Raw genomic sequence first — 26,191 nt, forward strand, 5'->3', positions numbered from 1 at the left:
ATAGAAGATGTTTTCAAGTTTTCATTTATAGCTGTGTAAAAAAGTTAAGCAGTTCCTTTTTAACCAGATTTTTTGGTTCTATGTTTTGCTTGTTTCAAATCATATCAGAATGAAAAAAATAACATAAGCAGGTGATGTTTATCAAGTAAATGCTTGGTGATGTTGCATGTTACAGCAGGTGGATTCTTTTGGATGGCTTTCATATCTAAAATTATTTGCTAATCAACAAAATTGTGTAGATCTAACCTGTTAGCAATTCTTGATCTTCATGAAACCCTAACAATGTAAGTAATTATCATTCCCAATTATAGAAAGTGGGGTAAGGGGTTATGTAAGTACAGAATTCAAAGTAAATAAACTGTATGTCTTGTATTCCAGTGATGATGGGTCTACATTAAATAATGCATTGCATTCTGACATGTTTATAAGAAGCATTATGCTTGACTCTCTGTGTTATGTTGTTACAGAATTCATCAATAATTTGGCCTAGAACCAAAAAGTTAAAGACTTGCTCAATCCTGTCCATTTCGTATGGCCAGCTACCAGTATTTCTCCTGCAGTCTTTTGAAATAATTCATTTTATTTAACAAGCATTTCTTAAACTCCTACAGTATGCCAGGCTCCATGTTAGGTACCGAGAATACAATGATGAATGAGAGTCTCAGATATCTAAGTGAAGGAGAGAGATTATGAGAAAGGAAAACAATTTAAATGCAGGTTAGGAAAAGTATATGAAGAACATTCAGTGACGTGTTAGACAGTGGCTGGGTGGAGGCCTAAATCAGATTCAGTGGTTGTGTCAGGATCCAGCCATTTAAAAAGAAGCAGAAATCACACTAAGTATTTCAACAGAGAGACTTCAATGCAGGAATATGTTAAATAGGTGTGGGAGGCCTAGAAAAAAAGCACAAAGGAAACACAGATATCAGAGACAACTAGAGGAAGCAACTACCACAACTAGGGCTGGGGAGTTGGGAGGGATAGGTTAGGGGAATCACAGCTTAGAAGCTCAGAGGTCAGACCCGATGGAGCCAGGACTCAGCCCTCTGACGAGAGGGCGCTGCCCAGTTGCTGATTCTGAGAATGTCAAAAAAAAAAAAAACAACCAAAATGCAGGCTAGAACTAGTTGCTGTTGCCCGGGTGACACTGACAGAAACAGCAGGTCAACTAGAGGGAACACAAGTCTCTTCTTCCCTCCTATTTTCCAACCTCATCTGGTCTAATGCAACCTATTATTGAACCTAACAGCCAGCTGGAGAGAGAAATGTAGTTTGCAGAGCTCCAGCAATTCAATGCAGAGTATGCCTTGGTGCATTTGCAGCCGAGAGACGATCAATGACCAAGTGATTGAGAAACAGCTCTCTAAACAGGTGCATCTGAGCTGGGTTCTGAAAAACGAAAATAAGCCCACATGTGAAGAGCTAGGAGATGAGCATTTCAGACAGGAAACGGCTTAAAGAATGCAACGTCAGGAAGGAGGCAGAGATATGATGAGGGAGTGGTGTAAGTGGTCTGAAATATAGTTGGAAAGAACCGAAGCCAGGATGGAGCCAGATCATGCTCACAAATATACAGGCTCTTGAGTTTAATGCTAAGTATATACACACACCTTATGATACGTGACACATATTCTAAACGCATTAGGAAGGTACTGAAAATTTAAAGAATAAAAAAATCATTTACTAAACAGTTGAATACAAGGCACCATGCTAACCAAGGGTTCCTGCAAACAAGCACCTCATTCTTTCTGCCTCCTACACTTGTTCCTCTGCCTGTAGTTTGTTTCCTAGTTAATGGCGCCATCATTCACCCAGCTTCCCAAACCTCTGACTCACCTTTTCCCTCCCCACGTCCAGTGAGTCACCAAATTCTGTGGACTTTACTGATAGTTCCCAAGTTAACTCCCTCCTTTCCATTGACACTGCCACTGCCACTACCATGGCTTCTGCATCTCCAGAATTGCCCTTCCCAAATCTATCCTTCACTCTGCTCTCAGAATGATCAATTCAGAACATAAATCTCTCCATGTAACACTCTTTATTAGAGCCACTGGAGCAGATGAAGTCCCAGCACCTAGTTATGGCTTTCAAAGCCCTCCATCATCTAGGCCCTTCTTCCGTGAACTTCATTTTTTTTCAACCCTTCAACTTTATGTAACACCAGACCATTTGTAGTTACCCCTCAAACCCTGTCATTTTATGCCTCTGTGCCTTTGCTCAGGCTGACTAATCTTTCAGGATTTAGCTTGGATATTAGCTCCTCCAGGAAACCATCCCTAAATCCTCCAACTGGACTAAGTACCCTTCATCTGTGCTCCTAGAATCCCCTGTCACCCCTCTATCTTATCACTACATAACACTGAAATAATCTGTTTACATGACCCCTTCTCCACTTGATGGTAAACTTCTTGAGTGCAGAGACTGTTCACCTTTGTGGTCCAGCATGGCATGGTGCCCAGGAAATAGTAAGTACTCATTACTGAGCTGACCAAAAGAATGTACCTAGCATTGCACTCACCAGGGACTGAATGTGGCAGGAAAGCTTCATATCCCAAGCTTAGGACATGCAGCTGAGAAGATCCCATGCAGGCGTGAATAGGCAGGCCCATCTCATGAGGGACAAAGAGGGCTAATTGCTCACGGACCTCACTTTGACAAAGTGCCACAAATTCAGACTTACAATCTCCAAATGAAGTTATACATACAGTTTTATATTTTGCGCATCTTTAAAAGCATTTTAAAGATGCTTTTGAAGGTAAATATTTTAAATATACCATTATTTTTGTTTCCTTCTTTTGGTATTTCTTCTCTTTTTAATGTATCAGTAGCCTCAAAAAATGGACATGAGATAATACCAAAGTTTAATCAAGGTACCGCAGAATTAAATAATTGATATCATCAACAGTTAAGAGATGAGATCAGATCTATGCAAAAATATTTTCTGGCCCTTGGGCAGGAAGAACAGGAACATGGCAAGCTGTGATCATGCAATAAGTATGCTCAATGAAGAAATCTTACTCAATGGGACTATAGGTATGACCAGAGGAAGAATTTGTCCATCCAAACGATGGCACTCAACATAGAATAGGGGAAACAGAGCATCTGAGACAATAACAGGGGAACCACTCGGACATGTGCAGAAAGAGACTCAGCCAATCAAGTGCATTGAACCACCACCAGAGCCTTATATCATTAAATATTCATGCTATGCAGCCCTCGGCTCAGTTTCTTTTCCTTCCTTCCTTCCTTCCTTCCTTCCTTCTTCCTTTCTTTTTCTTTTTTTCTTTCTTTCTTTCTTTTCTTTCTTTTTCTTTCTTTTTCTTTCTTTCAATAGAAATGGGGTATCACTGTGTTGCCCAGGTTGGTCTCAAACTCTTGGGCTCAAGCAGTCCTCCTGCCTTGCTCTCCCAAAGTGCTGGGATTGCAGGCATGAGCCACTGCGCCCGGACTCAGCTCTGTTTCTAAGCAGTTTCCCTCTAAAAATGCTATATTCTTTTAACGCTTTTCTTCACAGAGGCTCAAAGTGCCTTAAATATGTTTAAGTCTCTGAAACTTGGGATATAGGGAAAGTGAATAATAAATTATTAATTGTATGATCAATGATGTAAAGTCTGATATTTTTCCCGTGGTTATACTATTGCTAAATTGACTTTTCTCTCCAAGAAATCCTCTGAAAACTTCACACCACCACCTGAATGCCCACTCCTGAGCGGTCTGGTCAGGGCTCCATGGGAATGCTGACCACACTTCCTCTCAGGGGCAGACCTGCACGGCTGCTCCTCCCCAGTGCCATTCTTCTCTTACTGCAGAGACTATGTCAGCACAGTATGATTATGATGCAGCAGCAACAGAACAATGCCCAGAGCAGCCTGGCCTGTGCTTCTTTTACTAAGTGGTTAGTTGCCTGCTGAGTAGACATAAACACCTGCTAAAGAAATGTGAAAAGAGTGGAAACGGGCTATTTGGAGATTATTTTCCTAGTCGACATCCAGGAGATCTCCAGAGATCTATTTCAGCCCCACCTGTTGGTAAGTGACTGTCTCATTACCGCAACTTGGGTTTGAAACTGAAGGAGAAGGAAATGAATAGTTCGATTAATTCTGGTAATTCGAGGGCAGAATGTCTATTTTTTTCCATCTTCCTCTTCTCCTTCTAGTTTCATTTCTTCTACCTCAACCAGAACAAGCTGAAAAGCCGAGAGACTTAACACCTGGTGACTGCTTTCTTTTTCTTAGAAATAATTTCATTGAGAGTTTGAGTTTGAAATGAAAGCATGTTTTCTGGATTGTTTTTAATTTTTTTTTTTTTTTTTTTTTTTTTGAGACAGAGTCTCGCTTTGTCACCCAGACTGGAGTGCAATGGCACGATCTTGGCTCACCACAACCTCTGCCTCCTGGGTTCAAGTGATTCTCCTGCCTCAGCCTGCCGAGTAGCTGGGATTACAAGTGTGTGCCATCACGCCCACCTAATTTTGTATTTTTTTTTTTTTAAGTAGAGACAGGGTTATAGGCATTGCCCATCATGCCCAGCTAATTTTTTTTTTTTTGTATTTTTGTAGAGATGGGGTTTCACATGTTGGCCAGGCTGGTCTTTAACTCCTGACCTCAGGTGATCTACCTGCCTCAGCCTCCCAAAATGCTGGGATTACAGGCGTGAGCCACTGTGCCCAGCCTTTTGTTCTTTTCTTTCTTTTTTTTTTTTTTTTTTTTTGAGACACAGTTTCACTCTGTTGCCCAGGCTGGAGTGCAGTGGCACGATCTCGACCCACTGCAACCTCCACCTCCCAGGTTCAAGCCGCTCTCGTGCCTCAGCCTCCCAAGTAGCTGGGACTACAGGCACACACCACCATGCCTGGCTAATTTTTGTAATATTAGTAGAGACAGGGTTTCGCCATGTTGGCCAGGCTGGTCTCAAACTCCTGACCTCAAGAGATCCACCTGCCTTGGCCTCCCAAAGTTCTGGGATTACAGGCGTGAGCCATTGTGCCCGGCCTGTTTTGAAATTTTGATTTTTCAGACTGTTATCCCAATTTTTTCTTCCATAAGAAAAAATTCTCAAAGACTGAGAATTGAGTAAATTTTGGGGGAAACAGCCCTTTTTAATTACTCAAATGTTTCAAAGATTCAGAACACAAGGCTTTCTCTTCAAAGCTGAAAGGTTGGACACGGGGATATCATTTTCAAGAGACAGAAGCCACAACAGTTAGACTCCTGCAAAGGTGCAACCAGAACTGCAACCTAGAATTGTGCTGGACCTAGCCTAAAAATATGTTTATTAGTATAGTAAGAATCTTGGGAAAAATCACCCAGGTAAATGCCACACTTCAAAGTGCTGGGAATAATTAATCTCAAAGCTCCAAAGAGCACAGAGAACAGCTTTAATGAGTGACAGGTAAATGCTGTCATTTAAGAGCTATCATGTAGCCAGGTGTGGTGACTCATGCCTGTAATCCCAGCACTTTGGGAGGCTGAGGCAGGTGGATCACCTGAGGTCAGAAGTTCGAGACCAGCGTGGCCAACATGGCAAAACTTTGTCTCTACTAAAAATACAAAAATTTGCCAGCCATGGTGGCGGGCGCCTCTAATCCCAGCTACTCAGGAGGCTGAAGCATGAGAATCACTTGAACCCAGGAGGTAGAGGTTGCAGTGAGCCAAGATCACACCACTGCACTCCAGCCTGGGTGATGGAGCGAGACTCCATCTCAAAAAAAAACAGCCATCATGTAATTACAGACAAATAACACAGTAAAAAGACCCAGAATCCAGGTAGTTGGTTTCACCATAGAAATCTTTCAACTTTGCCAGAGGTTTGAAACTTTTTATAATAAAATATTGGAGGGAAAAGACCACATGGTAATGGTCAATAGGAAACATTTGTAGAGGACATTTTAGGGGCATGTACAGACATCCCTCTGAATTAGGCAGTCAGAAAAGCCAACCAAGACAGTGCAACACTGGCTTTTCAGATTCCCACTCTCTCCCCTTCCCAATGGCCATGAACACTCAAGCTGTCACATTTCCAAAAATTTCCAGATGACTGCATTCATCCCCAGGAAAATAAAGGCACCCCACCCCTACCACAGGGTGAACAATCCCATATCCGTATCTAAGAATAGTAGTTCTCAGCCCTAATGGAGGCTTGATCATCCTTGAAACAGTATACACAGATAGGGAAGCCCTGACGACACCATGGAACGTCTAGAGAGCAGCTGAAGTGGCTCCCTCTTGAAACACATACAGCACATTGCTTGGTTTTCCTACAGAAGAACTAGCGTTGGTTTCCGATCTGTAATCCGATTTAATAAGGAATCTCTCTTTTCTTTTACTAAAAGTAGCCAACTACACTTTGTCAAATGAAAACTATACTGTAATTCTGCAGAAAACTACAACCTAATGTAGCTGTCTGCTGAATGAATCACCATTCAGTTGGAACTTGAAAAACAAGAGAAAGGATTGAGAGGGAGAAAAAGTACTGGTTAAAAGAAGTAACAAAGACCGCAAGGGATCAGCTAGTGATAGAACAAGCTCATCCATCTCAAATAAAACTCCATTCTTTGTGCCATCCTTGCTCTGCAGCGCAGCAAAAGCCCTTCCCTGCAACATAGCTCTGCATCCTGCCTGCTTAATTAGATGAATAGGACATTGAATGGGCCTAGCAAAAGGCAAACATTATTGGAAAAATATAAGCTATGATTGTGAAGATTAATACACAGTCGTGATAGAATAACTTGTGACAAAAGATTCCATGTGTCTGTGCCATGGAGCTAGCTCTGTGTTTCCATGATAGCCCATAACAACCCTGCTTTAATTCTCACTTTCATTCAACAAGTAGTTTTGTTTGTTTCTTTCTTTTCTTTCCCTACCTAACACCTTGAACAATCAACATGTATTTTTGAGTCACCAAAGTTAATTATGATATCTTAGTAAGGTGATTGGATCAGAGGGTGGGGTCTGAACTGATTCTCAGGCTTGATTGCCTGTCTCTACTGTGCCCGCACACCAAGAAGGCAAAGCAGAGTGCAAGGAGCTTATCAGGAGAGAACCCAGAAACCATCTGTTTCTTTTTAAAAGAAAATCATTTCTTAAGCATCAGTTTAACCACAGGCCACAATTATTTTGCCACTCTTTACAAGACATTGTCATGTTCCAAATAGCTTGACACCATGATTGATAGCTGCTGTTTTAAAAAAAAAAATTAAGGTTATGGGGATATATTAATATATATTACACATATTTTAACATATATTACTTATATATGTATGTGTGTAGATATAGATATCTATATATACAGATCTATATATCTATATATAGATATACAGATATATATAGATATATAGATATATAGATATATATCCGGATATCGATATATAGATATATAGATATAGATATATATGTATATATAGATATATAGATATAGATATATATGTATATATAGATATATAGATATAGATATATATGTATATATAGATATATAGATATAGATATATATGTATATATAGATATATAGATATAGATATATATGTATATATAGATATATACGTATATATAGATATATAGATATAGATATATATGTATATATAGATATATACGTATATATAGATATATAGATATAGATATATATGTATATATAGATATATAGATATAGATATATATGTATATATAGATATATACGTATATATAGATATATAGATATAGATATATATGTATATATAGATATATACGTATATATAGATATATAGATATAGATATATATGTATATATAGATATATAGATATAGATATATATGTATATATGGATATATAGATATGTATATATAGATATATAGATATAGACATATATATAGATATATAGATATAGATATATATGTATATATAGGTATATAGATATAGATATATATGTATATATAGATATATAGATATAGATATATATGTATATATAGATATAGATATATATGTATATATAGATATATAGATATAGATATATGTATATATAGATATATAGAGCTATATATCTATCTAGATATAGATATATCTCTATATATCTATATATATCAATATCTAGATAGAGATATAGCTCTATATATCTATATATATCCATGTATCTATCTATATCTCTATATATCTCTATATATCCATATATCTATCTATATCTCTATATATCTATATATATCCATATATCTATCTATATCTCTATATATCTAGATATAGATATCTATGTCTCTATATATCTAGATATAGATATCTATCTATATCTCTATATATCTAGATATCTAGGTACAGATATCTATATATCTAGATATCCATATATATCTATATCTAGATATATATAGATATAGATATAGATAGATATATATAGATATATAGAAATATATGTATATCTATATCTATAGATATAGATCTATATATAGATATAGATATCTATATATAGATATAGATATCTATCTATATAGATATAGATATATATCTATAGATATATAGATAGAAATATATCTATCTATATAGATATAGATATGTAGAAATTAAGTAGGCCAAGCACAGTGGCTCATGCCTATAATCCCAGCCCTTTGGGAGGCCAAAGCGGGTGGATCACTTGAGCCCAGGAGTTTGAGACCAGCCTGGGCAACACAGGAAGACCCAATTTCTACAAAAAAAAAAAAAAAATTAGCTGGGTATGGTAGCATGTACCTGTAATACCAACTATTCAGGAGGCTGAGGTGGGAGGATCACTTGGGCTGGGGAGGTTGAGGCTGCAGTGAGCAATGATCACACCACTGCACTCCAGCCTGTGTGACAGAGCAAGACCCTGTCTCAAAACAAAAACAAAAACAAAAACAAAAAACAAACAAACAAAAAAAAACAGAAAGAAAGAAATTAAGTGAAAAATCTATTTGTAAAACTGGAAAGACATACACCAAAACTTGAATACTGTCTCCAGATATTCATAGTGAACCTAAGGCCAGGCACAGTGACTCACACCTATAATCCTAGCACTTTGGGAGGCCGAGGTGGGCAGATTGGTTGAGCTCAGGAGTTGGAGACCAGCCTGGGCAACATGGTGAAATCCCGTCTCTACAAAAAACTACAAAAATTAGCCAGGTGTGATGGCACAGGCCTGTGGTCCCAACTACTCGGGAGGCTGAGGTGGGAGGATCACTTGAGCCCAGGAAGTCAAGGCTGCAGTGAGCCAAGATCACTCCATTGCACTCCAGCCTGGGTGACAGAGCAAGACCCTGTAGAAAAAAAAAAAAAAAAGAGTGAACCTAGTAAATAGTTAATTTTACCATTGGTAAAATATACGATGATGAGGGGGGGTGTGTGTGTGTGTATGTGTGTGTGTGTGTGTGTGTGTGTGTGCTGTGGCCAAAATGATGGCTTCACAGAACCATCCCTCTGTTTTAAGAGCCTAAACTATTTTTTCCCCCAAGACAGAGTTTTGCTCTGTCACACAGGCTAGAGTGCAGTGGCACAATCTTGGCTCACTGCAACCTCCGCCTCCCAGGTTCAAGAGATTCACCTGCTTCAGTGTCGCAAGTAGCTGTGATTACAGGCATGCGCCACCACACCCGGTTAATTGTATTTTTAGTAGAGATGGGGTTTCACCATGTTGGTCAGGCTGGTCTCGAACTCCTGACCTGGTGATCTACCTCCCATGTTCAAGTGATTCTCCTGCCTCAGTCTCTCGAGTAGCTGGGATTACAGGCACCTGTCACCATGCCAGGCTAATTTTTATATTTTCAGTAGAGTCAGGGTTTCACAATGTTGGCCAGGCTGATCTTGAACTCCTGACCTAAGGTTATCTGCCCACCTTGGCCTCTTAAAGTGCTGGGATTATAGGCATGAGCCACCGCGCCCCTCTCAGCCTCAAAGTGCTAAGATTACAGGTGTGAGCCACCACGCCCAAGCCTGGACTAATTAACTAGGATAATTGGAGATGTTGGTGGGGTGAGGGGTGTAGTGCACAGGTATCTCAAATCACAATTACAACAAAACCAGGCAAAATTTAGCACACACTTCTCAGCTATACACATAATCCAAAAGTGTAAAAATAATTCCAGAACAATTATTTAGAACATCACAGCAAAGTTGATAAAAGAGCCTGTTAACACTTTCTGCTCCTCAGCTAAACTCAACTTTGTTCAAAAAGGACGAGAGGGGCGAGACCCAGTCGTGGCTGCAAATATCCTTGAATTCCTTCCTTTCCTCTCATTTCCTCCTCCCTCTCTGTGTCCTGAATCCACAGCTACACCTTTTCCTCTGGGAGATCATCCACTCTTTGCTCTCTGGAAGGAGAATTCTCAGATGCAAGGGATTCTGGAGATCTCCTAAACGGCAGCAGTGGAAAGGGCCTTTCGCTATCCCAGCAGCCATGTGGCATATCCTGATTAGCAAGTGTAAACCATAGACACACCCTCCAGTATGCAGTATTTTCATTTTCTCAGAGTGAATTGTTTTTCCAAAATGTGCACTCTTTCACTTAACTCTGTATGAACAAGAGTTGGCTACTGCATCTCCTCAAATCTAAGATCCACCAATTATAAGATATATTATTATTTTATGTGCCACTAAGAAAGGAAACATGCTGCTAATTATACAACTTAATGCTTTCTTTTTGGTTGTGTGTGTGTGTGTGTGTGTGTGTGTGTGTGTGTGTGTGTGTTTTGAGACAGAGTCTTGCTCTGTCGCCCAGGCTGGAGTGCAGTGGCACGATCTCAGCTCACTGCCATCTCCGCCTCCCGGGTTCAAGCAATTCTCCTGCCTCAGCCTCCCAAGTGGGCCTATATTGAGAGACCTCCTAGAGAGGCCTTTAGAAGTAGCTGAGACTACAGGTGCATGCCACCACACCTGGCTAATTTTTGTGTTTTTTAGTAGAGATGGGGTTTCGCCATGTTGGCCAGGCTGTTCTCGAACCCCTGACCTCAGGTGATCCACCCACCTTGGCCTCCTAAATAATGCTTTCTTATGGGAATTTTCCCACACAATATCTAGCTGTTGTTCCTGTGCCATCATCCTCTGTGCATTTCTTAAAGGGCTCCACTCTAGTCTTTAGGACCTTCTTCTAAGCCTCTGACAAGTTTCATACTGGAGCTTTCTTTTTCTTTTCTTTTCTTTTTCTTTTCTTTCTTTCTTTTTTTTTTTTTTTGATAGAGTTTTGCTCTTGTCGCCCAGCCTGCAGTGCAATGGCACAGTCTTGGCTCACTGCAACCTCCACCTCTCATGTTCAAGTGATTCTCCTGCCTCAGTCTCCCGAATAGCTGGGATTACAGGCACCTGTCACCACGCCAGGCTAATTTTTATATTTTCAGTAGAGACAGGATTTCATGACGTTGGCCAGGCCAGGCTGATCTTGAACTCCTGACCTAAGGTGATCTGCCCGCCTTGGCCTCTTAAAGTGCTGGGATTATAGGCGTGAGCTACCGCACCTGGCCAGGAGCTTTCTTAATCTTACTAGAAGATGTCAACAAAAGGTTTTCAGGTAATCGTAAGGAGCACACTTTAAACAGCAATTAAATGCAACCCAGGTAATACAGTCTGTACTGCTTCCTTTGCCACATTATCAAATATCCTCATTGGCCATATGAGCTCAGGATTCCACTGTTTGGCAGTTTCAGGCCAATTATGAGCTATGACTCTGGTTCCACTCACCAAAAGACCACGGTGAGGATCATCAACAACATGAGCTCAGCTCAGACATAGACAGCAGCCTCGGACTCCGCTTCACCTACCCAGTATACTTAGGAGAACTCTAACTCTTTCTGAGGCCTTGACCTCACACTTGAAATAACAGTAAGGTTTAGAATTGAAATTAGTTTCTTTTGTATACAAATTAGCGCTTTTTTTTTTTCTTTTTGAGACAGGCTCTCGCTCTGTTGCCCAGGCTGGAGTGCAGTGACAAGATCGTAGCTCACTGTAGCCTCAACCTCCCAGGCTCAGGTGATCCTCTCACCTCAACCTCCCAAGTAGCTGGAACTATAGGCATGCACCACCATACCTGGCTAATTTCTGTATTTTTTGTAGAGACAAGATCTTGCTATGTTGCCCAGGCTGTTCTCAAACTCCTGGGCTCAAGTAATCGGCCCATCTTGGCCTCCCAAAGTGCTGGGATTATAAGTGTGAGCCATTGTGCCTGGCCTGTATACATTTGATTTTCTTTTTGTTGTTTCTTTTACAAAAGATTTCATCATGAAAAGGAGGAAGCTCAAAGTGAAGTGAGTTAAAAACTTCATCTCCTAGAGAGGACTGTGGCTCGGCCTGAGTTGAGGTGAGATTTGATGGTTCTTACAGATAAACCATGTGGGCTGCATGGCCACATCCTCTCCTGCCCTTTTCTCTTTTCCTTCCTTTCCCTCTTCCTTCTTCTACTTACTTTACTTTCCAAGATTTATTTTCTTCTTTCTCTCTCCTGGAGACTTAATATACTGAAGATGCTGCCTATAGCAGTGGTCCCCTTGGCAGCAGGGACCAGTGTTGTGGAAGGCAATTTTTCCACCGACTTAGAGTCTCATAAGGAGCATGCAACCAAGAGCTAAGCCTCAGTTATGGGTGAATAGTCTGGAAAAAGTTTTCTCAGTTTAGTATAGCTTTGATACCCTGCTTACAAAAAGGGATTGGAGAATCCTGCATGATGAAGAGGGTACCATCAATTTGGAAGATAGAAAATAATGGTCTGTGGGGGAATATATTGAGAGACCTCCTAGAGAAGCCTTTCCTGATACCCTAATAGGTGTCTCCAGCCCTATACCCTGGTCATTTTTTACTATATGTATCTGTTTTCAAGTCCTGATAGTCCCTATCATCCAACATCTTATTTGAGTTTCTTTTGGCTTGCTTACTACCTGTCTCCCCATAGAGTGTAAGCTGAATGAGGGCAGAGATCTTATCAGTCCTGTTTAGATGTATGTATTAATACAAGTGCCTGGTGCAGTGCCAAACATATCACAGATATTGATAAAATTTTCTGAATTAATAAATGAAGCAACTTAATTATGATATTAAATTCTCTCTGTATCCATTAATTGTGTTTCCATTCCCTCAGTTTTTTTATGTTTATGTGCAAGCGCAATGAAGAAGAACACCAGCAAGTCTACCATGAGGATCAATAAGCAAGATGCTCTCTGCACCCCACACTCCCATGATCCGAGAGATCTTCAAAATATGTTGGATGGAGGAGAGTATGCCCCTTTTGTATCTCCTCCCATGTTAGAGAGCAATTTTATCCAGGTAAATCATATTCAAGGCCTGAGTTAAGTTCCAATAACTTCAGTAAGTTTCTCAAAGAAAACTGAAAAGGATGGTAGGAGAATTGTTTTAAATGTGCCAAGGGAATGTGTGATACTACAAAAGAGAACAGTTTGGGAACTTTAAAAAACCTGAAATAATTACAATGTTAAAGGACATTTACTTCAAATGTCCCCAAAACTCTTGTGAAGGACTTCTGTCTTAACTCTACCATAATTGCCATTCCATCATAATCTTCCCAAAATTACATGAAGCCGTTTTTGGCATTTCCCGCCACAGGGAAACATACAGATAACTTCTTTCTTAGGCGTAGAAGACATTCTAAAGAACATCTATGACTAGGGATTACAATGAATCTTAACTCCTAGTTCCGAAGGTAAATTGTCAGGGAGAAAAGCTTCCTTCTCATAAGAATGTCCCTACATTATGAATGAAACTGCATTTCTATGCATTTGGGAGCAATGCTAACTTTTCTCTAAACATTCAACATTAAAATATTCAGACAAAGAAATGGTGAAATGAGTTCAATGATAGGGGTCATACCTCTAAAGTTCCTAGAAATTCCATAACAAAGTCTAACACTAAACACTGAGCTATTACCTCTAACTCTTAACACATTCGAGAAGCTGCTCAGCTGATTTCACAGAGGGGTGACAAGGGAGGACAACAGACACTTCAAAAGGCAAGAAGAGGATGGCAGGAGCTCTTTTGCCATGGCTACCAGGCCGATCTCCGAGCGGAACCAGGATGCCACTGTGTACATGGGGGGCCTGAATGAGAAGGTTAGTGAACCGCTGCTGTGGGAACTGTTTCTCCAGGCTGGACCAGTAGTCAATACCCACATGCCAAAGGATAGAGTCACTGGCCAGCACCAAGGCTATGACTTTGTGAATTCTTGAGTGAGGATGATGCTGACTATGCCATTAAGATCATGAACATGATCAGACTCTATGGGAAGCCAATACGGGTGAACAAGGCATCAGCTCACGACAAAAACCTGGATGTAGGGGCCAACATTTTCATTGGGAACCTGGACCCTGAGATTGATGAGAAGTTGCTTTATGATACTTTCAGCGCCTTTGGAGTCATCTTACAAACCCCCAGGATTATGTGGGACCCTGACACAGGCAACTCCAAAGGTTATGCCTTTATTAATTTTGCTTCGTTTGATGCTTCAGTTGCAGCAATTGAAGCCATGAATGGGCAGTATCTCTGTAACCACCCTATCACCGTATCTTATGCCTTCGAGAAGGACTCCAAGGGTGAGCGCCATGGATTAGCAGCCGGACGACTTCTGGCAGCTCAGAACCCGTTCTCCCAGCCTGACCGCCCTCATCAGCTGTTGGCAGATGCACCTCCTTCACCCTCTGCCCCCAATCCTGTGGTATAATCATTGGGGTCTGGGCTTCCTCCACCAGGCATGCCTCCTCCTGGCTCCTTCCCACCCCCAGTGCCGCCTCCTGGAGCCCTCCCACCTGGGATACCCCCAGCCATGCCCCACCACCTATGCCTCCTGAGGCTGCAGGACATGGCCCACCATCGGCAGGAACCCCAGGGGCAGGACATCCTGGTCATGGACACTCCCAAGCTCACCCATTCCCACCAGGAGGAGTGCCCCATCCAGGGATGTCTCAGATGCAGCTGGCACACCATGGACCTCATGGTTTAGGACATCCCCATTCTGGACACCCAGGCTCTGGGGGACAGCCACCGCCCCAACCACCACCTGGAATGCCTCATCCTGGACCTCCTCCAATGGGCATGCCCCCCCGAGGGCCTCCATTCTGATCTCCCATGGGTCACCCAGGTCCTATGCCTCCACATGGTATGCGTGGACTTCCTCCACTGATGCCCCCCATGGATACACTGGCCCTCCACAACCCACACCCTATGGCTACCAGCCTCTCCCTCCAACCAGACCCACTCCCCAGCCACCAGTTGCCTCTCGAGGCCCGCTTTGGAGCCCTCTCCCTCAGTAAATTCACATTTTTCTTCCTCCTATTACATCTTCCCAATATCTTTTCGATACCTTGGACCAATCAGAGATGCTGTAGCTCCTTGGGGCTAAGGCACTAATCCCTTTCAGCACCCCCACCCCATTCCCCTTTTTAATGTAACTTTTTCCACAGGAGGTATTTCTTTTTTATGTTGGTCCTGAGTATTTTGCAAATGCACAGAGAAAACAAAACTAAACTCCTTGTTTAAAAAAAAAATGTAAGGAGACTTCATCTTCCATTAACACGTTCTCTGCACTCATACTTGAGTACTAGTGTGAGCTACCCACCTCCAGTATACCATAGGCAGGAGGTGAAGCCTCCCAAAACATCTAATGTTTTAGTGATGTCCCTAGAACACATGTGACAAGTCATGATTTGATGTACTTTACCTTATACATACTTCTTTCCTACTAATGATGTTTTCATTTTTTCACCTTTCATCCTGTGCCGTTTCCAAGTTAGTTACCTTTTGCACACTCTAATGAAATTACATAGTACTTGTCCAACATTGGGGGTAGTTAGCAGTCTATAGGTCAGACGTTGCCCCCATCGTAATTTGATAACTCATATCCTTCAAGATGCACAACCCCACCTGGTTAGCATGTCTTTGGCAGCAAGTTACCAAGATTCCTGACTGAACAGGTTTAAATGAAAAAAGAAAAACAATTAGGCTGGGTGCAGTGGCTCATGGCTATAATCCCAGTACTTTGAAAGGACAAGGCAGGAGGATCGCTTGAGGCCAGGTTCAAGACTGACCTGGGCAACAAGTGAGATCCCATCTCTAAAAACATTTTTAAAAATTAGCAGGGTGCAGTGCTGCACACCTGTATTCCTAGCTACTCGGGAGGCTGAGGAGGGAGGATTGCTTAAGCCCAGGAGCTCCAGGCTGCAGTGAGCTAGGATGGCGCTACTGCACTCCAGCCTGGATGATAAGACAAGACTTTGTCTCTAAAAACAAACAAATAAATATTTTTTAAAAAATTTAAAAGAGAGCAATTATCTCAAATAGAGTGAAAGAGCCCCAGGGTATCAGCTCACTCCCAGTAGAAGACCCCAATTCTCTCTTTTTGCTCTGTCACCTTCAAGCCAGCTCCCCTCAGGGCATCACATCCAAACAGGACAATGACAGCTGCCAGCAGTAGAAGATATTCATCTTATCCTGGTGGCTCTGTCTCCTGGTGGCTCTGAGAAAGGTTTTCCAGGGTTGGAGGATACCTCCTGTATGTCTTGCTGGTCACATGCCACTGCTGAAACCAGTCACTGGCAAGGGGTGTGGAGTGGAACCACCACTACCCATTTAAGTTAATCAGGATTTAATCCCTGAGCTGGGTCATCATCCCTGAGCCATGATGTTGGACAAAACCAGGATTCTGTTAATCCAGAAGAAGAGGGACACAGTTTGGGTAAGTTATCAATAATGTGAGCTACAACCTCTTTCTTTCAATGATGTATTTTTTAATTGAACCAGTTATCATACAGCTGAGAAACTACAGTGTAGCTCCTCTCTGCCTTCCTTCATTTCCCTGTCTGCCCATCCTCCAGTCTCTTCTTCTACCAAGTGGCAGATATTTTACTGGCCAAGTTTCTTGGACTTCAGGGTTTTTATACATGCTGTTCCTCTGCCTGGAAACCTCTCCTCTCAACCCAGCCAGTTTATCTCCCACATAGTTCAGGTATCAGCTAGAGGTCTCTTCCTCAGGGGAGACTTCCATGACTCCATATCCAGGGGTGTGCCAGAACTGGTCGATTGGTACGTGTTCAGGAAATTTGCAAGTCAGTTGTTAAACACAGCCATTATTAAAAATTAAATTATAGGCCAGACACAGCGGCTCACGCCTGTAATCCCAGCACTTTGGTAGGCCAAAGTGGGTGGATCACCCGAGGTCAGGAGTTCGAGACCAGCCCCACCAACATGGTGAAGCCCCGTCTCTCCTAAAAATACAAAAATTAGCCGGGCTTGGTGGCATGTGCCTGTAATCCCAGCTACTTGGGAGGCTGAGACAGGAGAATCATTTGAACCTGGGAGGCAGAGGTTGTAGTAAGCCGAGATTGCACCGTGGCACTCCAGCCTGGGCAACAGAACGAGACTGCACCTAAAAAAAAAATTAAATTCTTAAAAATTAAATTTTATAAACTTACATTATATCTAAAATAAGGGCAATAAATATTCAAAACTCATCATTCCTATTCTTTTACTACATTTTACTGTTGTCTATACTTCTAAGGTTATAAATATAAGAAGAGTTTGGCAAGAGTTTGTGGAATTTATTACTTGGCTCTATGGAATTTAAACTAAAGACTAAAGAATATTGCATATTATTTGTAAATTTGTATGCTGTTTGTCTTTTATGTCAGTAACACTTTAAACTTATGTGTAAATGTGTGTACCTCCCAAGACCTAACTGTTACCAGAATATCACTGCCTGTCTCCCCAGTCTAAGCTAAGTCAAGTCCTCTGTTATGTGCTCCCGTAACATCCTGGACTTGTACTTGGTAAAACTTCTTATAGTAATAATTAGTCACATGCTTAAATTGTTTAATGTTTGCCTTCCCTGGTAGGCCCCCATGGGTCAGAGACCGTGTCTGTTCCCTGCGGTATCTCCAAGAATTAGCACGAGCAAGTGAAGGAACAAATATATCATGGTTCATTCCTCCTTTATTTCCTGCCCTCTCTTACACTTCTCAGGCAAGCAAGGTTGTCAAAGCCACACATTTCATCATATAACGCCTTTTCCTGTTTTCTGCACTCAGGTCAACAGAAGAGGTGAATCCATTTACCTTCATAACCAAGCCAACTGGGTGACCATAGGCATCTGTTCTTCCAGCTCCACCCACAAGATCCCCAATGTGATGCTACTGGCCCATCTGACACCTGGTGCCCAAAAAGATACAGAAACCCTGTTTAAAAGTCTCCTGACATCTCCTCCTGCAGAGAAACTAGTGCTCACCAGGTGAGTTACAAAGAGAAGAGGTTAAAGATCTCTCAGAAGATGTGCATTAGCCCTGTGGATCTGAAAACGGAAACACTGATGACAATTGCACCAGTGGAGCATGTTACTCGCACTCCCTGCTGCAAATGACAAAGAGGAGCATCCTTGAAGACGGGTGAAATCATGTATGACAATGGGTATCCAACAGGCAGTTAATTTTTAAAAAACTAAATCTAATTAACAGGAACTGAAGACTCATAATAAACTGCCTTTCTAGAACATGCCTCCTCTTCCACAGCATCCCAGCTTCCAGCAGAATTAGCTCTGGTCCTGTCTCAGCCACTAACTTGGTCTATGATCATGAGCAAATTGCTTAACTTTAAGTCAACTTTGAAGGATTAATTTAAATGGACACTTTCTCATGGTAAATAATTGATATTCTGACGTGTTTTGTTTTTGAGATGGAGTCTTGCACTGTCACCCAGGCTAGAGTGCAGTGGCACGATCTTGGCTCACTACAACCTCCACCTCCCAGTTCAAGTGATTCTCCTGTCTCAGCCTCCCGAGTAGCTGGGACTACAGGCACACACCACCACGCTCAGCTAATTTTTGTATTTTTAGTAGAGACAGGGTTTCACCATATTGGTCAGGCTGGTATTGAACTCCTGACCTCAGGTGATCCACCCGCCTTGGCCTCCCAAACTGCTGGGATTACAGGCGTGAGCCACTGCACCCAGCCCATTCAGACGTTTTTATACATCAGAGCCTTAGGCATATGATTAAGATGAGATGGTCCTCAGGAGCCCCTACCCAGACCTATCTGGGAGGCAAGTCTGGTGTCTTGAGTCTCACTCTTCAAACTACTATAAAATATAAGAAAGAGGCTGGGCACGGTGGCTCACACCTGTAATCCCAGTACTTTGGGAAGCCAAGGCAGGTGAATTGCTTGAGCCCAGGCATTCAAGACCAGCCTGAGCAACATGGTGAAACCTTGTCTCTACAAAAAAATGCAAAAATTAGCCAGGCATTGGTGGTACATACCTGTTGTCCCAGCTACTCGGGAGGATGAGGTGGGAGGATCACTTAGGCACAGGAAGTCGAGGCTGCAGTGAGCCATGATCGCATCACCACTGCACTCCAACGTGGGCAACAGAGTGAGACCTTGTCTCAAAACAAACAAACAAACAAACAAATATATATATATATAAGAAAGGCCTTTTTATAAGCCTCCCATCAGGTCTCCAGATGATGTTACCGTGTGCTTGTTTGCAGGTTTCTCCCTCTGCAGTTTGTGACTCTTTCTGTGCATGACGCGGAGAACATGCGCCTGAAAGTAAAGCTGGTGAGTGGTCGAGCCTACTACTTACAGCTCTGCACCTCTGCATATAAACAGGACACCTTGTTTTCTCAATGGGTGGCCCTCATCTCCCTCTTGAATCAGGAGAAAGCCAAAGTTTCCAAAGTGTCGGAGGTTTCAAGTCTCTCAGGAATTACGAATAGCACAGACATCACAGGCTCCATGGATGTGACGGATGTCACCGCGTTCACAGAAATCCTGACCCCATACATGTATGCAGGTACAAGCCCTGAACATGTCAGGGACAGCATAGATTTCTCAGAATTCACAGACATCACCAACATCACAGATGTCACAGATCTTCCAGAAAATGAGGTCCCAGAGGTCCCGGATGTAAGAATTGTCACAGAAGTCATAGAAGTCAGAGAAGCCACGGAAGTCACAGACAGCTCTGATATTACAAACTGCTCGGGAGTCACAGTGGTGTTTGAAAACAATGACTTAATCAGGGCCAAGCAAGAGGAGAAGGTATGTGTCACCGAAGACTTTCATGCTTTAACCATCGAGAACTAGAGGGGTTACTGAGATCACACTTCTTGGTTAGCTGACATTGATTATCAAAATGCTATGGAACCTACCTACTCCGAGAAACCTAACTTTAATAGTGAGATTCAATCTCTGAACCCTGGTGTAAAGGAGTTGTAAGATGTCTCCTGAAATAGGCAGTGACCACCCTTAACATAAATCTTAGCCCAGCATCAGAAATGGAAAGAATTTTGGAATCAGAATCAGAACCAAGTTAGAACTCTCAACCTGCGGCTCATATTACTTGTGTGACTTCACCCAAGTCACAGAATCCACATGAGCCTCAGTTTCCCCACTTCTAAAATAAGGATATTAATACAATGTAAGGGTTAATTTCCGGTTTAAAAATATATAGCAGTACCCAGTACCTTGAAGGATGGGATGGAATTTCGATGGGTAAACATGAGGATGGAAATAGGATAATAAAAAACAAAACAAAGTGAGTGGCTTTAGAAAAGGCCAGAGAGTGGAAAAACAGAGAGTCACGTCCAAAAATGTTTCGTTCAGTTGGGCTGGAGAATAATATATGTGGAGAATAGTAGAATATAGGACTGGAAAGTTGCTTAAAAAACTTGAGAGCCAAATTTAAAAGTGAGAACTTCACTCTTTGGGCAAACCTTAGTGACCAAAGTCTCCTGTGTAAGGGAATGAAGGAGCTGTGTTTTTAAAAGATTAATCTAATGGCAGGATGGATTATAGGTAAAGAGATCTGTTTGAAGACTACTGCTGAAAAACTTCCTCTAGGTCCACAATAGAAAAAAGGCTGGTGCAGTGGCTCCCATCTGTAATCCCGGCACTTTGGGAGGCCAAGACAGGTGGATTGCTTGAGCTTGGGAGTTCGAGACCAGCCTGGGAAACATGGCGAAACCCCATCTCTACTAAAAATACAAAAATTAGCTGGCCATGGTGGTGTATGCCTGTAGTCCCAGCTACTAGGGAGGCTGAGGTGGGAGGATTACTTGACCCTTGGAGGCAGAGGGTGCAGTGAGCCGAGATCGTGCCACTGCTCTTGAGCCTGGGTGACAGAGTCACACCCTGTCTCAAAAAACACAAAAGAAAAGAAAAGAAAGATGGTAGGGATGGGCACAGTGGCTCATGTCTGTAATCCCAGCACTTTGGGAGACCGAGGCGGGCAGATCACCTGAGGTCAGGAGTTTGAGACCAGCCTGGCCAACATGGCAAAACCCTGTCTCTACTAAAAAATAAAAATTAGCCAGTGTGGTAGTGGGTGCCTGTAATCCCAGCTACCTGGGAGGCTGAGGCAGGAGAATTGTTTGAAACCGGGAGGTGGAGGTTGCAGTGAGCCAAGATCGTGCCATTGCACTCCAGCCTGGGCAACAGAGTGAGACCCTGTCTCAAAAAACAAACAAACAAACAAAAAAACCTAATTTTTAATTAGGAAAAATTCACATAGTTCTACACAATTTTTAATGACAGGAGGAAAATGCTTATAATAAAATGTTAAGTGAAAAAGGTAGGAGACAGAACTTCAAGATGATCTAAGTAGACATAAAATAAATAGAAAGATCAGAGTGAAATGTGCATAGAAGTAGTTGTTTCTGGGCAGTGGCATCAAAGAAGCAATAATTTATTATTATTATTATTATTATTATTATTATTATTATTATTATTTTGAGACAGTCTCACTCCGTTGCCCAGGCTGGAGTGCAGTGGTGAGATCTCGGCTCACTGCAACCTCCACCTCTCAGGTTCAAGCGATTCTTATGCCTCAGCTTTCCAAGTAGCTGGGATTACAGGCGCCCACCACACGCCCAGTTAATTTTTGTATTTTTAGTAGAGATGGGGTTTCTCCATGTTGCCCAAGCTGGTCTCAAACTTCTGGCCTCAAGTGATCCACCCACCTTGGCAAGCAATAATATTCTACCTTTAGCTTTATTCATTATAGGATTTTCCAAATACGCTATAATAAATATGTATGACTTTCATTGTCAGGGAAAAGTGAAGTTTTATCCTTAAGGAAGAAAATTATTACATCATTTTTAAGGAAATGTAATAGAGGTGTATTAGGCCATTCTTGCATTGCTATAAAGAAATATCTGAGGCTGGGCAATTAATAAAGAAAAGAGGGTTAATTGGCTCATGGGTCTGTAGGTGGTAAAGGAAGCACAATGCTGGCATCTGCTTCAGGTGAGGGCCTCAGGGAACTTACAATCGTGTGGAAGAGAAGGGGAGCCAGCACATCACATGGCCAGAGAGAGAGCAAAAGAGAGAGGAAGGAGGTGCCAGGCTCTTTTAAACAACCAAATCTCGCATCAACTTAGAGTGAGAACTCACTCATTATGGTGAGGACAGCACCAAGCCACTCATGAGGGATCTGCCCCCGAGACCTAAACACCTCCCACTAGGCCCACTTCCAACATTGGAGGTCACATTTCAACATGAGATTTTCAAGTGACAAAACATCCAAACCATATCAAGAAGTAATGGACTAGGCAGGGGCAGTGGAAAGAAGAAGGTGCAGACATGAAGGACATTAGAAAGTTGGCTTTAGGGCCTGCTGACCAACTGCCTTGAGCCCTAAGTGATTCTGAGCGAATCAGAGAGTGGCTAGGAGAGGTGATACATTAACAGAAATTGGGAAATTAGGAGGAGGGGGGGATTTTAGAGTATTAAGTTTTAGATACAGGTTCTAAGTCTTTTGACAAAAAAGAAATTTATTTTATATTATGAGCCCCCAGCCCCTGTAACCTATCAGATGCTCTAATTAAGACCAAACTCAGACTGGGGAATCAGTGGCATTTCTGGGGAACTTTTCTTGTGCTGACAATTCACAGAGAAGTACTGTAATTAGATGCCAACTGTCTTCTGTGAGGTGACAACACGAGCTGGGGAACATGTGTCAGGCTGCAGTGGCGCAGGCCCTGGCTCCCACACAGCCTGCCGCCAACACACCCGGGGCTCTCCCCATGGTCGTGCCATTCTAAGCCTCACTCCCTCCTTACTACTCCTCACGGGCGCTGTGACGATGAATGAAATGGTGCCTGTATTCGATACTGTTCCACAAACACCTATTACCTGATGCTCTTCTGTTACCTGATTTGCTGCTGCTTTTTATTTTTAAAGGAGAAATTGAAAAACATTCTGAAGCCTGGGTGTTTACAAGATACAAAAAGTAAGAGTGAGTTGAAAGAATCCTCAAAACCTGTCACCATCTCAAACATAACACTGACTTTTGAAGGTAAAAGATATTTTCAAACTACCTTGACTCCAGTAGAAAGTGAGGCAAATACATCCAAGGAGATGGAGGATAAGACCTCTGAAGAAAAGATGCCTGATTTTCAGAGCACAGCTCTCAAGGCTGAAGAATCCAGGTATGTGAGGCAGGAACATGCCAAAGGAATTCTAAGACATGAAATATTAATAAAGATGTATGTGCTTTAGTCTCTTAACTCAGGCATCTGCCACTGAAGATTCTCAGAGACAGATGTAGTGTAACTGAATGATGATATAGTCAATTCTGAATGACCCACGTTTGGTTCAACCTTGGCTAATTTTTATTTTCATGGCAACTTGTCACGTTACTCAGTTGGCATTCTGGGCTGTCTACCTGATATCAAGACCAGCCTGGCCAAGATGGTGAAACCCTGTCTCTACTAAAAACTACAAAAATTAGCCAGGTGCGGTGGCGGGCACCTGTAATCCCAGCTACTCGGGAGGCTGAGGCAGGAGAATTGCTTGAACCCAGAAGGCAGAGGTTGCAGTGAGCCAAGATCATGCTACTGCATTCCAGCCTGGGTGACAGAGTAAAACTCTGTCTCAAAAAAAAAAAAAAAAAAGAAAAAAAAAAGAAGCACGGAAAAAGCAAAATTCTAGGAAAATCTTGGTCAAAGATTTATGATGTACCACAAAAAAATTTCAGATAGGAAAAGAGTAAATTATTTTAAAACTATAATGAGCCAGAAGAAAATGAAATGGTATCATTGCCTCATTTACAGAGGAAAGATCACTTATTGTCCGCTGATACAATAAAAGTAATTTTCAATGGCAGAGTTTACGTGATTCACTCAAAAAATATTTATGAGCACTTCCTATGCACTAGGCACTGGGGATACAGCAGCAAAAATGATCAAGTCCATATCTCATGGAGTGTTTTATTCTAGTGGGGGACACAGATAATAAACCAATACAATATATTATGCCAGCTGGAATGTGCTGTGATGAAAATAAAAAGAGAGAGAGAGAATAGAGAGTGAGAGTGATTAGAAGAGGGTGGAGAGATATTTTATACAGGTGGTCGAGGCCATTTGAGCAGAGACCTGAGCAAGTGTGAACCTCTGGGGGAATAGAGTTCCAAGTTGATTGATTGCATAACAATTCCAAATCTCTGCCAAATAAATCATTTAAAAAAATAAATACACTCATATATGTATGACAACAGAGTGGGGGGAAAAGCATAATAGGCTGGGTGCGGTGGCTCATGCCTGTAGTCCCAGCACTTTGGGAGGCTGAGGCGGGCGGATCATGAGGTCAGGAGTTCGAGACTAGCCTGGCCAACATGGTGAAACCCCGTCTCTACTAAAAATACAAAAATTAGCTGGGTGTGGTGGCAGGTGCCTGTAATCCCAGCTACTCGGGAGGCTGAGGCATGAGAATTGCCTGAACCCGGGAGACCGAGGTTGCAGTGAGCCAAGATCGTGCCATTAAACTCCAGCCTGGGTGACAGAGCAAGACTCCATCTCGGAAAAAAAAAAAAAAAAAAAGAAACGAAAAAGTATAATAGATTACCTTTATATATAAGTAGTTGGTAGGAATTTGTAAGGGATCCAATTAACAAATGATTTAAGGACATAAATAGAAAATTTACTCCAGAAGACAACTACTTGAGAAGGAATCAACCTCACTAATAATTAAAGAAATACAAGTTAAGCAATTACCAGTTAGCTTTTCATTAGGTGTCAACAACACTCTTAGTGTCACTGTAAATGGTTGTCAATTCAATTCACACCCCAAATGTTTGTATTCCTTTACTTATGGTAACATGTCAAAGAAATCATCCAAAGGGGAAAATAACTTATTTGAATGTAGCGTTTCATATGGAAAACCTGTAAGTAATCCAAATGCTCACAACTGGGAAAATGGTTAACCAGGAAATAGTATGTCGATTTCGTGAAACAACAGAACCCCATTAGAAAAAGCCATGGGCAGAATTTCAATGAAAAGAGCTATGGCTGACATGGTGGCTCCTGCCTATAACCCAGCACTTTGGGAGGCCGAGGCAGGAGGACTGCTTGAGCCCAGGAGTTTGAAACCCACCTGGGCAACATAGGGAGACCCTGTCTCTATTTAAAAAAAAGAAGAAGAAAGAAAAAAGAAAAGAGCTACGTTAGTAATAAGGAATTATAAGCTGGAAAAGCAGAATTCCAAAAAATGTAAATACAATGGTATTTTATTTCTATAGTCTGGGAAGAAACCACAGTTTGGGCATAGTTGATGATAAAAGGAATAAATATTTGTTGTAGCTATTGATAGATGTTTCTATTAAACTTTCATTATATAATTGATTACACATATAATTTTAAAAGTAAATTGAATCTAGGATGCATTCATTGGGAGACAGTTTAACACAGCCAATAGAGAATGAACTTTGCCACAGGTCGTGATGGCTCAGACCTGTAATCCCAGCACTTAGGGAGGCCGAGGGATGCAGATAGCTTGAGTCCAGGAGTTTGAGACCAGCCTGGGCCACATGGTGAAACCCTGTCTCTACAAAAATTAGTCAGATGTGGTAGCATGTGTCTGTAGTCCCAGCTACTCAGGAGGCTAAGGTGGATCGCCTGAACCTGGGAGGTGGAGGTTGCAGTGAGCTGAGATCGCACCACTGCACTCCAGCCTGGGTGACAGAGTGACACCCTGCCTCAAAAAACAAACAAAAACAGAGAATAAGCTTTGCAGTCAGATCTCTGGGTTCAAATCCTGGCTTCTCTATCTCATTAGCTCTATGATCTTGGGCAAGTTACTTAACTTCTTCAGGTCTGTTTCCTCATTTGTAACATGGGGATACTATCTACCATGTAGAATTGCTATAAGGATTAAATAGCTGATATTAAAACCCTCACAATACCAGGCACATGGTAACTGTTCAAAATACATCTAGGTATAGATATAGATAAAATATAGGTGGGAGGAA

General features: G+C 41.9%; 2 protein-coding genes across 13 annotated transcripts in view; both read left to right on the top strand.

Moving 5' to 3' along the window:
* Positions 1-3,875: 3,875 nt before the first annotated feature.
* GARIN2 (golgi associated RAB2 interactor family member 2) overlaps positions 3,876-26,191 on the top strand; it is a 39,576-nt gene continuing 17,260 nt past the window's right edge. For 3 of the 12 annotated variants that reach the window (XM_019009378.3, XM_055362147.2, XM_055362150.2), the window contains exons 1-6: positions 3,882-4,028; positions 12,171-12,257; positions 13,032-13,216; positions 17,983-18,182; positions 19,434-19,986; positions 23,128-23,375. In XM_019009378.3, the coding sequence (XP_018864923.3) occupies positions 13,058-13,216; positions 17,983-18,182; positions 19,434-19,986; positions 23,128-23,375 (1,160 nt within the window). In that variant the 5' untranslated portion in view covers positions 3,882-4,028; positions 12,171-12,257; positions 13,032-13,057. Of the gene's footprint in view, positions 4,029-12,170; positions 12,258-13,031; positions 13,217-14,946; positions 15,060-16,380; positions 16,635-17,982; positions 18,183-19,433; positions 19,987-23,127; positions 23,376-26,191 lie in introns of those variants that run through there. The other 9 variants (XM_063697910.1, XM_055362152.2, XM_019009379.3 and 6 more) reach the window with 8 other exon arrangements.
* LOC129526788 (splicing factor 3B subunit 4-like) lies at positions 13,234-15,235 on the top strand. The gene has a single exon (XM_063697916.1). The coding sequence runs from the start codon at positions 14,166-14,168 to the stop codon at positions 14,622-14,624; it is 459 nt and encodes a 152-aa protein (XP_063553986.1). The 5' UTR covers positions 13,234-14,165; the 3' UTR covers positions 14,625-15,235.

This window comes from Gorilla gorilla, chromosome 15 (genome assembly GCF_029281585.2).
Source record: "Gorilla gorilla gorilla isolate KB3781 chromosome 15, NHGRI_mGorGor1-v2.1_pri, whole genome shotgun sequence".
Lineage (NCBI taxonomy): Eukaryota > Metazoa > Chordata > Mammalia > Primates > Hominidae > Gorilla > Gorilla gorilla.